General features: G+C 33.5%; 1 protein-coding gene across 2 annotated transcripts in view; it reads left to right on the plus strand.

Moving 5' to 3' along the window:
- Positions 1-12293, plus strand: part of NALCN (sodium leak channel, non-selective) — a 424006-nt gene that overhangs the window by 36921 nt on the left and 374792 nt on the right. For both annotated transcript variants that reach the window (XM_037065791.1, XM_037065792.1), the window contains exons 4-6: positions 9328-9411; positions 10575-10714; positions 10804-10932. In XM_037065791.1, coding sequence (XP_036921686.1) covers positions 9328-9411; positions 10575-10714; positions 10804-10932 — 353 coding nt within the window. The remainder of the gene's footprint in view (positions 1-9327; positions 9412-10574; positions 10715-10803; positions 10933-12293) is intronic.

The raw sequence follows: 12293 nt of genomic DNA on the forward strand, positions 1-12293 counted from the left end.
AAATAGACTTCCAGGAAATCCAGGAAGCTCAGAGAGTGCCAAAGAAGTTGGACCCAAGAAGGAACACACCAAGGCACATCATAATTACATTAGCCAAGACCAAAATGAAGGAGAGAATCCTAGAAGCATCAAGGGATAAGGGGACAGTCACCTACAAAGGAGTACCCATCAGACTGTCAGCGGATTTCTCAAAAGAGACCTTCCAGGCAAGAAGGGGCTGGAAAGAAGTATTCCAAGTCATGAAATCCAAAGACCTACAGCCAAGAATGCTTTATCCAGCAAAACTTTCATTTAGAATGGAAGGACAGATAAAGTGCTTCTCAGATAAGGTCAAGTTCAAGGAGTTCATTATTACCAAGCCCTTATTATATGAAATGCTAAAGGGACTCATATAAGAAAAAGAAGATGAAAAATACTAACAGTGAAAGGACAGCAAACACACAGCTATTAACAACCACACCTAAAACAAAAGCAAACCAAGAGGACAGCTAGATCAGGAGTGGAACCATAGAAATGAAGAACACATGGAGGGTTAGAAACGGGGGTGGGAGGGGGAGAAGGGGGGAGAAGGCACAGAAAATAGCATAGATGGTAGGTAGAAAATAGATAGGGGGGAGGGTGAGAATAGTGGGGGAAATATAGAATCCAAAGAACTTGAGACACGTGGTTATAAACTAAGGGGGGCAGAATGGTGGGGGAGGGAGGGTGCGGGTGGAAGGGATTGAAGGGGGGGAATAGAACAACTGTAATGGTATAATCAATAAAATATATTTTAAAAAAAAAAGATCATACACCATGACCAAGTGGGATTCATCCCAGGGATGCAAAGATGGTACAATATTTGCAAATAAGTAAACATAATACATCAGTAATTACATCTTTGAAAGACCTTGTTTCCAAATAAGGTTACATACTGAGTTTCTGAATGGACATTGAGTTGGGGAGGACACTATTAACCCCACTACTCAATTGATTCCAGCTAGGCACTTGTACAACCAGCTGCTTGCACTTGTAAGTAGCTTTAAAAAAGGTTTTCTGAGCTTTTGGGGGTGACTTCAGAATATTGGAATGGGTAATATTCAAAAGAAGTTCAGTTCAGTATAATAATTTCACCTGAAAGGAATCATCAAAGCCCCAATCATCCTGATGCAATTACCAAGAAAACAGTAAACTCAGAGACTCCCCCAAGAGGCAGTCATGAGTGCATTTAAGTGTGGGCCCCATGAAATACAGTGTGGCTATGACATGTAATAGATAATCCACTGCAAAAAGTGTTGATACATGGAAGTAGTGAGCACCCACCATGCCTCAACCAGTGGATTTCAGTGTGATTCCAAAATTGTCTGTTGTTCCACAAGTGGTAGACTGGTTATTCTAAGCATTCTAAACCTATTTTTAGCCTTCCATGCACACTGATTTTTAACTGAAATATTACTGAGGAACCATCATATTTAGTTATTTAGAAAATAACTCCACTATGTTATATGTCTTCTGTATGGAAGAGTATGTATGAATCAATGTACACTCATAGCAGGGATTTGGGAATGTTGGGTTTTTATTTTTGGAAGAATTTTTTCCATGCATAAAGCTATATTAGTACATAATAAAATACTTATAGAACCCAACCTGTGTATTGTTGCCTAACCAGCATGTACAACTCTTTAACATTATAAACTAGCTTGATTTGGCAATGTTATGGTACATATAAAATTCATACCTAATGCTTAAAGTAATGCAATCTGATAATACCTAGTTTACAATCCTAGTTATCTGAGACAAACCAAACCCAGAATCTTTATTATTTAAAACAAAGTACTGAAGCTATGGCTTTCTTGTATTGCCCACTAATTTTATTGACCTAGTGATTTGTCTTATATATTAAACTATAAATTCAAATTTTAGATATTAAAAATGTAATATGTGTAGTATGATATGAATATAAAAGAGAGTTATATTTTTAAACCCAACTACAATCCCCATTATTCAGTAAACATTAATTAGACACTTAAATGATCTCATAACTGCCCTAAGAGAAGAGACAGAACAGAGCAGAACTCCTATCTTGAGAGAATGCCTGGCCCACTTTGTGGAACTGACTTGTAAAGCACATGCAGGCACTTCTAATTTTCTGTATCCAATTTATTTCTGAAAATATGTTGGATAGTATGTGTTCAGAAAACAGGAGCCCATACTCCATTATCTTAAATAGGAAAACTGATCCATTACACCAACCCCAACCCATATCTCCAAATATCACTAAATCACTCTCTCACATAACTATCCACATGCTTATTTCTATGTAATAGGTAGCATTTAACTGAACCACCCATGGTTCAATTATTTGTACTTATTGAATTCAGCAGTGGATGTTTTGTATGCACCATACCAAAATAGCAACATGTGCTTACATAAATAAGCAGAGAAATAATAAGTACTATCTTCTGTGAGGCATCACTTTACAGGTCTTTAAGAAAGAAAAATGTTGCTAATTATACTTTGATTGTAAGATGTCAGATTGTAATTGACTCATCAATAATAAGATACATTCTAAATTCAAAAGTGTTAAATTGTGTTTTGGGGATGGTAGAGTATGTCTTAAAATCCATGAAATATGGGCAAACTGACTGGGGTCGATAGATTTAAATTTTGGATCCCATGAAAGGCTTATATATCAAGGGGAAAATAAGGAAGAGGAAAGTATTGATTCACTTAACACTTTCCACTGTTAAGCAAACAAACAATGCCAGACAATATTTAGCCCAAAACAGCAATAGAGCATTTGACACACTACAGCTTTTTGCAGGAGTCATGGACAACTTAAATATTTCCTCTGGCATACATGCAACTTCATTATGGTAGTTCTAGTTGCCTAGTGATTTAGGGCAAATATTTCTGCAAATGTTAATAGTGATTATTTGAATAGTGAGAATTTAGATAATAAAAGATAAAATCTTTAGTGTTTTGTGAAAATGCTGTAATGGTGGGTAAATTGACACAGGGAGGAAGCACAAAAAATAACAAAAAATTCTGCTTGAGCATATTATAAAAGTCTGGAAGAATGAAGAATGTGAATGTCTCAAAAGAGGAGTAAATGTGGTCAATGACATGGGCAATGGGGCATGGAAGTAAAGGATTTCACAGAAGGAGAAGAGGTATCTCTCTGCTGAGATACAAAGGTGTGGAACAGCCTAGTGCTTTGGTGACCTCTAAGTAGTCAAGGAGCAGATGAGAGGTTCACTGAGAAGTAGCTGGAGAGGACTCTGTGAAGGTGGGTCCCGAGGAATCTGTGCACGTGGAGAGCCTTGCATGCCCTGCAAAGAGCTCAGACGTTATTCCGTGCTCAGTAAAGATGCACGGGGGGGATTCAAATCTGAAAGTGATTATCTGATTTGCATTTGAAAAGTTTACTCTGGAGGTAACATAAGAGAAAAATTGAAGCAGAAAGTCCTTCTGTCAAGAAATGTCTTTAAAAATTTTTGTTAGAATATTGTATTTCAGGATTTCACAAAATTTATGTTCCAAGCTTGAAGTTAATTACCTTTCAATTAATCCCCACTCTTTAATAATTTGTTTCTAATTGTCTCCTTCACTAATTCCTGCTCTGAAAGGCATTTAGCTCCCCAAATCCCTTAGAGAGGCAAAAATAAAGCATTTCAGAGGTATAAGTTTGTGATGTTGCAGAGCATCCAATGTATTAATTGCAGACTGTGAATTCTTCAATCAACTCTCAGTTGTCTACTTTCCATCTGGCAAGAGACCTAGGTAAAAGAAACATGCATCCTCTGAGCACTGTTGAAGTAATAAATAATAATGCTAAAATGCAGTGACAGATGGATCCTGGGAACTTAGAGTCATAAATCATGGGCTCATGAAACTACAGCAATGCATATCATTTAATAAACTGTAAACTGTATCCCTATAAATGTCTTTAGATGAATGTGTTTGTTTCTCTGCCTGTTAAATACTTGCATGGCAATTTAAGTTACTCTTTTATACTGTGTAATTGGCAGCTTCGGAGTCTTTGCCTTTATGAAAATTGACAGGCAGCACTTGCATAGCTTGTCTCCCCGGACACTAGCTTGCTGATTTTTGCCTATAACTCAGGCAGACTCGTCTCTCTGCCCTCCATTTCCTGTTGATACAACAAACAAATTACAACCTTCCTTTCATATTTGAGGTATTAAAACTTTTCGAGTGCCACTGGGCTTTCATGTGTGTTATTCAGATTGCATATTTTGGAAGCAGGTAGAAAGGACAATTTACTATTGGCCAAAATTATAACTCAGGTATATAGAGTAGGATTTTAAAACAATCTGGACATAGTTATAAACTGAATAAGAGTAACATTTAACCAGTTATGGTTAGGAGTACTTAAACATGTAAGTTGAAAAAGAGATAATTTGCTTAATATGTCAGACACAAAATTCAATATGACATTTTATTTCATACTGCCAGGTTTAAAAGTTTGTATTCTATTTATTAAAAAACTTTTTTAGTGTTATGGAGCTTTAGTGAGTATATATAATGTTTAATATGATATCAGTTTCAAATCAATTATATTTACCATTACCATATAATTACATAAAACTTGACATAATTTATATTTGTTTGACAGTAGCCCTTGTTTATTCAAACTATAGTAATTCATGAAATGTCCCAAAGTTATCTCATAATTTTATATGTGATATTTCATGATCACATAGGAAAAGAGGTTTAACTTTAAGATACTACCTTGAAAGGTAGTATGAACATCTTTCTCTTTTTGCCAGGAGTCAAAGAATCATTTCTTTTGTGGAACAATACCAGGAGTTTCAGTGATTGGATGGATAAATGGATCCCTTCATAAAGCATATGGCTTGACTCCTGACTGTATGCATTGTAATCCACAGGACCTGTCTAAGACATGGTTCATGTGGTTATCGAATAACTCACTTAATTTCTGCTGTTATGTCACACACTGTGGTAGGTGGTGGGAATGCCTCCTGAAATGATCTACTTTAAAGTCTCAAGGTGCTACTAATTTTCAGAACAGACTGAAACATTGACAATGTGCTATAGATGTTTTTTAATACAACATCAAAAGATTGCATCTGATAAACTGAAGGGCCTAAAATATAAATATAAATTAATTAAGCCACCAAGTGGGGATTACAAAGGACTGTTCTGTAAATTACACAATAATGGTATATTACTTATACACATGAGCTGAGTTTCCAGTTGTTGCATGATGTGTGAATTGAAACATTGATCATAGTAGGCTGAGGTCAGATCAGCTTATAGAGGAAAAAAATTGTCGCAGATGTAGGAGAATTTTTCAGGAAGACAAACAATGAATACTAAAGAACAAAAAGTTATTTAAAAAGATAGGAAAAATCTGAGTTGTATCAGTCTTTGTATTGAATGACTCTTGAGAACATGAACCCAAAAATAATATGCAAAATGTATGCTCAATGGATTATTTCACATATTTTACCAGAAAAGTAAAAAGAAGCCAATTCTGTCTGACCATTAACTGTGTGGTGGTCTTATTGGCTTGGCTACAGGTAAATGCCAGTATGAATATCTGGAAAGTCTAAAGCAGAAAGCACTTGAGATCAAAGCAACTAAAATTACTTCCTAACTCAAAAATACTCTTTATGTTGTGCAGCAGAACTTTTGTTTAGCCAGTTTTTATAATATAAGGTCATTTGAAAATAGAATGTGCTAGCATGCTTTTCTTTTATTCAGAATTGCCAATGTGGTTTCTAAAATGTTTTAAAATAATCCATCTTTTTATATTGCTCAAAATACACTTTGGGTCAGTTTTGTAACATCGATTTCCTTAGCAGACAGATTTGTATAGTAAATAAGAAGCAAAAATTCAGCCAACTATGTTGTCATTGATTGCTTTACCTACTGAATTTGTTAGGCCCAAATTTTTCAAATTGATTTTATTTGTGCCAACTAACAATGATTTTTGTGAAATCTAAAATGTTTACCTTTTAAATAATTTTGAAAATCCATTTTTAAGAATATAGCACATGAACATTAATCAAAAGAGAAAAATGTGGATGTACTGTGAAAACTATGTCTCTCCTGATCACTTTCATGCCCCTCCTAAGAAAATATCAGTTTTTCCTCACTTTTTACAGTTTATTTTATTTTTTTAAGAGCCAAGCTTTTTAAAAAAATATTTTATTTATTTATTTTAGAGAAGAGGAAGGAGGGAGAAAGAGAGGGAGAGAAATATCAATGTGCAGTTGCCTCTCATGTGTCCCTTGTTGGGGGGACCTGGCCTGAAACCTAGGCCTGTGCCCTAACTGGGAATCAACCCTTTGATTTACAGGCCAGCACTCAATCCACTGAGCCACACCAGCCAGGGCACACTTTTTACATTTTAGATAATCCACAATCTAATGGAAGCTTCCATCCTCTTTATTTTATTGAATGTAATTCGGTACTAAAGCAGATTATGAGCAATAAAAGAGGTTAATTGCAGTGAGACTGATAACATTTTCAATGACAAAAAAGAAATAAAGGAATAATAACTTTGAGGAAGAAAATACCATATAAATTTATTCTGTTTGGGTACCTGTGCCCTCAATGATTTATAATTAATATTCTTTTTCCTTCCTAAGATTTACTTTTATTTGTTCCTGTTTTAAAACAGTTTTCTGCTGAGTCCCATAAAATTTTGTTGGTTTTTTTTTGTTTTTGGATTTCTCTGTATTTTTAAAGAATTTTTATGAGTTTATTTGAGCCAAACTGCAACAATTGCCAGGAAGCAAAAATCTCAAGGGGTTGAGAAAATGCTTCAGAAAATGGCAATTTTACCACTTATTTTCCACATCAGAACCAAAGGGGAAGACATAAGGGGGTTATATGAAATCCATTGGTGATAGATTAGGGAGGCAGGGAGAAGCAAAGCAGGGAAATCTCGGGCTGGATTGAGAGTAAAAGGAATAGACATGTACTTCTTTTCCATAGGTAGGTATAGGATAGATAACAGTTAACATTTATAAACAATCACAACTAGCCTAGTTCTTAAAATAAAGATGAATTGTTATTTCTCTCTCTCTTTTTACCTAACATACAAGTAAAGAACATACTATTTAATAAAAGTCAATTTGAAAATATATACTTTTATTTTTCTATGTAACACTTATTAACATTTACTGTATATTTCACATTTTTAAAAGTTAACTGTGAATCTAAGTTACAGTAGGACAAGAGTATTTGTTTTGTTCACTCTGGTATCACCGCCATCTTAAACACTGCCTCTCTAGTTCATAGAGATGTTCTGTACATGGAGTGAATGGAAGAATAAACAAAATTTTTAAATTGTTTTATTTTTAAGCAATCCAAGGGGATATTCAAGGCACAACTTTAATTTGTATTCCATTATTTTTGGATATTAATCAAAATTAGGCTCAGATAAGATTATATCTAATTTATAATTAATTTATATTTTCAGTTAATTGTGTAGTATACAAGGCAAATATGATGCTTGTGGGAAAAAGTGTCTTGTGAAAGTCTGAAGACAACTATAATCTTTAATTATTTTGTCTATATTTAATATGTGTTCATGTGTGTATATAACCGGTAGATCCTGAGATGTAGGTTTTCTCTTTATCAGATTTAAAATATCACATAATGATCATAGCAGGTAATTTAATAGTGTTATTGTGCTCGGTTTCCAAGTCCCAAGTCTCTGAGTTTGCTTTCATGTCTGTTTTGTGTCTTCCTAATACATAACACATTTGGTTGATTCTCTTGGCACTGAAAAAATTATGTGTTCATTCATTTGGAAACTGGCATTGTTTTCTCTAAAATTTCCATTGAATTAATCTTCTTATCTCATCACCATGTTTTTAGCTTTATTATAAGTTATTTTGCCTTTATATTAGCTGATTGTGTGAATATCTGTTTTTCTACATAAAATTAGTATGTGTGTATGTTTCACTAGTCATTATGCATCCTCTTATGTAAAGTAGGTGCTTACCCAGTGTTCACTAAGTTGAGTTTATACTTCATATCTGGGTCAGTTAGCTTTCATTTGTGATTAATCATACCATTAGTTTTACAAACAACAATATTTCTGGAAACTTCTTAAGGGAACTTGGATTAACCTATTTGTTACTAAGGATAGAAGGTTCTGAAAATTATTTTCCTAAATATTCTAAAATATATTTTACTATTTATTGAAAATCTTGGTATTATGTTCCCATTTTTATTTCAAATACAGGTTCAGTCAGAGCAGTAATAACATATGTGACCAAAGTCAGAATAGAGTTTCATGGATTATTGAAGAAATTGTGACTTAATAGGGTTGTCCTAAGAAAGCAAATGCCTTTCTATTTAAGGTTTTCAATTCTAATTTCATGGGGTTTTCTCTTTTATTATTATAAAAGAAAGTTTTTCTAAAATGTTTATTTTATAATATGCAATCTAAGTAGATTAATCTACTTAGATTGCATATCACTACCACAAAAGTAGTAGTCAAAGTAGATGCACTACTACATAAAAAGAAAGTAGGCCCTGGCTGGTGTGGCTCAGTTGGATGGAGCATTTTCTTGTAACTGAAAGGTTGTGGGTTTGATTCTCTGGTAGAGAACATACCTAGATTGTGGCTTCAGTCCCTGGTCCCAGCAGGGGCACATGTGACCCATGGTCCAAACACATGCCACTCATCCGCAGTACTTGTGCATTTGGGAGGCAACCAATTGGTTCTTCTCTTGCATTGATGTTCCTTTCTCTCAAAAAGCAATGAAAATAATGTTCTCGGGTGAGGATAAAAAAACTAAAGCAATATGTTGTCTTTATTTTTATTTTACATGTATAATCCCAATGAAAGATAAAGTCATTATATGTTTTCTTTTAAAATAAAGACACATTTCTCCTTCACCTTTAATTTAGTTTGAGGTGAACTTCTGGTTAATGTCCCACTCACGGTGGTTGATCCCACAAGTGTAAAGGCCTTCACACTAACCACTGTGTGCTCTTGGTTCTTCAGGAAGATAGTTGGTTCAAGACAAAGCTGCCTATTGAGTAGAATGGCCTTTAGTTCATTAAGTGGTAGAATTTGCGTGAAGAAAAAGTAGTGATTTTTTTCTGTGCATACATTTAAAATTCTATATGCAAATTTCTTCAATAACTTGTGTTTTACAAATTATTTTCCTTATATATAATGCCATTTAAGTGCTAAAAGTTTCTTTTGAAAGTCTGTTTTTTAATAATATAAAAAACTGTGGATAGCTTTTACTTTATTCATGCTTGGCCATTCCTTCTACAGATATTGTTTGAAATTATTCCTGTTGCCTGATAATGCTATGTAATATTTATTTTTAGGGTGATAGTTCCTACGTGAAAGATCGTTGGTGCGTATTTGATGGATTTATGGTCTTTTGCCTTTGGGTTTCACTGGTGTTGCAGGTAATTAAAAACTTAAATTACAAGAAAATATTTTCCAAAATTTGCATTGAAAATCTAACTAGATATATTAAGTAATATGTAATTTGTCACTGTGTACTTTTCTACAACACCCTGTTATTTTAAGTGTTTAATAAAAACCTAATATTTTAATCAATGTCAATCACATTTGTGAATTATTTCTCAAGCAGAAATGAAAGTTAATAAAATAGGAAATTATTTTTATTGAGCAGATTTAAGAAATATATTCATTGAAATAAAGAATATGGGTGAGATTTTAGTTTTTATGTAATAAAAATTGAATTTAAAAACTAAAATCCTAGTCTTTTATATGACTGAATCTTCACTAAAAACAGCTAATATATATATACATAGATAGATACATTGAGATACATATTAGTCTACATAAAATAGTATATTTCAAATGAAAAATACCTTACTATGAGAAATGGGGACCCCATATTAAAAAGGTTTAAAGAAGGAATTCTGTTTGAAAATGGTAGAGTTCATTCCATACATTCAATCACTCTTAATTTTGCACTTAATTCAAGTAAAGTTACTATATTCTTCATGAAAATATTCATAATAAAAGAAATCCACAGTTAATTCTACATACTTATCATAGTGCTTATTGGTGGCTTTATTTTTATAAAGTTCACTTATACAACTGCCTAATTTATCCTGCATAGTAATTTCTTCCTTTTCATTTAATAACTATTGTATGTGAACTATTGACAAACATTTTCTAATTATTACCTTGCCTCAACAACTGGTATAATTCCTTTCCACATTTTTTCATATTTCTAACCCTGTTTTCATTACTTCAGTTTCTACATATTCAAAAAGTTTCACCAAAGAACATGATTAGTGAGTAAGACTTTGTACACTTTTTCTCTATTCTAGGTTGGTACTTAGAATATAGAATTGAACAAGATTAATGGTGCTTTCATTAGTTTATGTATTTGTTCCTCTTCAGAGAGCTAAAGCTTCAAAATATACTCAAAAGAAAATTGACTTAAGTAGAAAATAATATAAGGCAAAGTTCACAGGGCAGGATGCAGCTCCTGATTCTGCCATGCCATGTATATGCCATGTATGTGCCATGTCTGTATATGCCATGTCTACAAACAATGCTAATAGGAAGTCTAAATTTGTTAAATTTACAGGTATTTGAAATTGCTGATATAGTTGATCAGATGTCACCTTGGGGCATGTTGCGGATCCCAAGGCCACTAATTATGATCCGAGCATTCCGAATTTATTTCCGATTTGAACTACCAAGGACCAGAATTACAAATATTTTAAAGTAAGGACTGCTTTTACATAACTTAAGGGGGAAATTTTATGACTTTTTTTTTGCTTGTTTTGCCTATTTTACCTGTTTTTCCCCCCTAGGCGATCAGGAGAACAAATATGGAGTGTTTCAATTTTTCTACTTTTCTTTCTGCTTCTTTATGGAATTTTAGGAGTTCAGATGTTTGGAACATTTACCTTCCACTGTGTAGTAAATGACACAAAACCAGGGTAAGTTTCTCTACTAGCTGCATTTTAATCTAGGTGATTAACAAGGATGTTTCTGCAATTCTCATGAGAAAATTCTCTGTAGCTAAATTTTTAAAAAGTTATTTATGTACTCTCTATTCTTTATTCTCTACTTATTGAAAATTATTTTGTTAAGTTTTTAAAGGCATGCATTAAGGGCAAGGGTTCAAAACAAGAGAGACTGAAAACAATGTAACCACTTGGGAAAGTAGATTTAAAAAGAAGGAGGGAAGGATTTTCAGGAACACCTATAAAGGTCACATGGACAAACCAAGGTGGGCGGGGCGGGGGGGTGTCGGAAGCAAGGGAGGGAGGTGGGGGAGTGGTGGGGGGTAAACGCAGACAACTGTAATTGAATAACAATAAAATAGTTTTTAAAAAGCACACTGGGCATGAACTGATAATTATTGAAGTTTTATAATGGATACATGGGGGTTCATTACATTATTTTGTCCACTTAACAATTTTTGTAATAAAATGTGTTTCTTAAAAAAAAAAAAAAGTCCTGCCTGGTGTGTAGCTCAGTGGATTGAGTGCAGGCTGCAAACCAAAGGGTTGCCAGTTTGATTCCCAGTCAGGGCACATGCCTGGGTTGCGGGCCAGGCCCTGAGTATGGGGTGTGCAAGAGGCAACCACACATTGATGTTTCTCTCCCTCTCTTTCTCCCCTTTCCCCACTCTCTAAAAGCAAATAAATAAATAAATAAATAAATAAATAAATAAATAAATCATGTAGGAAATGGAGATGCCAAAGAATTTATATGTATGACCCATCGATATGAACTAAGGAGGGAATGGTGGAAGGGGCAAATGGAGAAAAAGTGGGACAACTGTAATACATAATCAATAAAATATATTTTTAAAAAGATTCAAGCAAAGGAAAAATTTAAAGGAAAAAGTCATTTAAAATAATAAAATAGATTACATATTCTCTTATTCCATTTATATAAAATTTTAGAAAACACAATCCTTTCAATAATGAAAGGAAAGCAGTGTTTGCCTGGGGATGAATGTTGGGGTGTAAAATGGATAACCAAGGAGCACAAGGGAATCTTTGAGCTTGATCAATATGTTCATTATCCTGACTATGATTCTGTACATATTGCAAAGTTTATTAAATTGAACATTTTAATATAGGGTGGAACAAAGGTAGGTTTACAGTTGTTCATATGGAAAATTATACAATAATTAATAAATAATAATACAAGAATAAACTGTTTTGTATACTCACAACTGTTAACCTATTTTTGCCCCACCCTATGTATACAGTTTATTATATGTTAAGTATGTCTTACTAAAACTGATTGGAAATATTTTAATATGAAAAAGAAATTGAATTTTCTT

The sequence above is a fragment of the Sturnira hondurensis genome, unplaced genomic scaffold (genome assembly GCF_014824575.4).
Source record: "Sturnira hondurensis isolate 20B ecotype Veracruz unplaced genomic scaffold, ASM1482457v3 Scaffold0016184, whole genome shotgun sequence".
NCBI lineage: Eukaryota > Metazoa > Chordata > Mammalia > Chiroptera > Phyllostomidae > Sturnira > Sturnira hondurensis.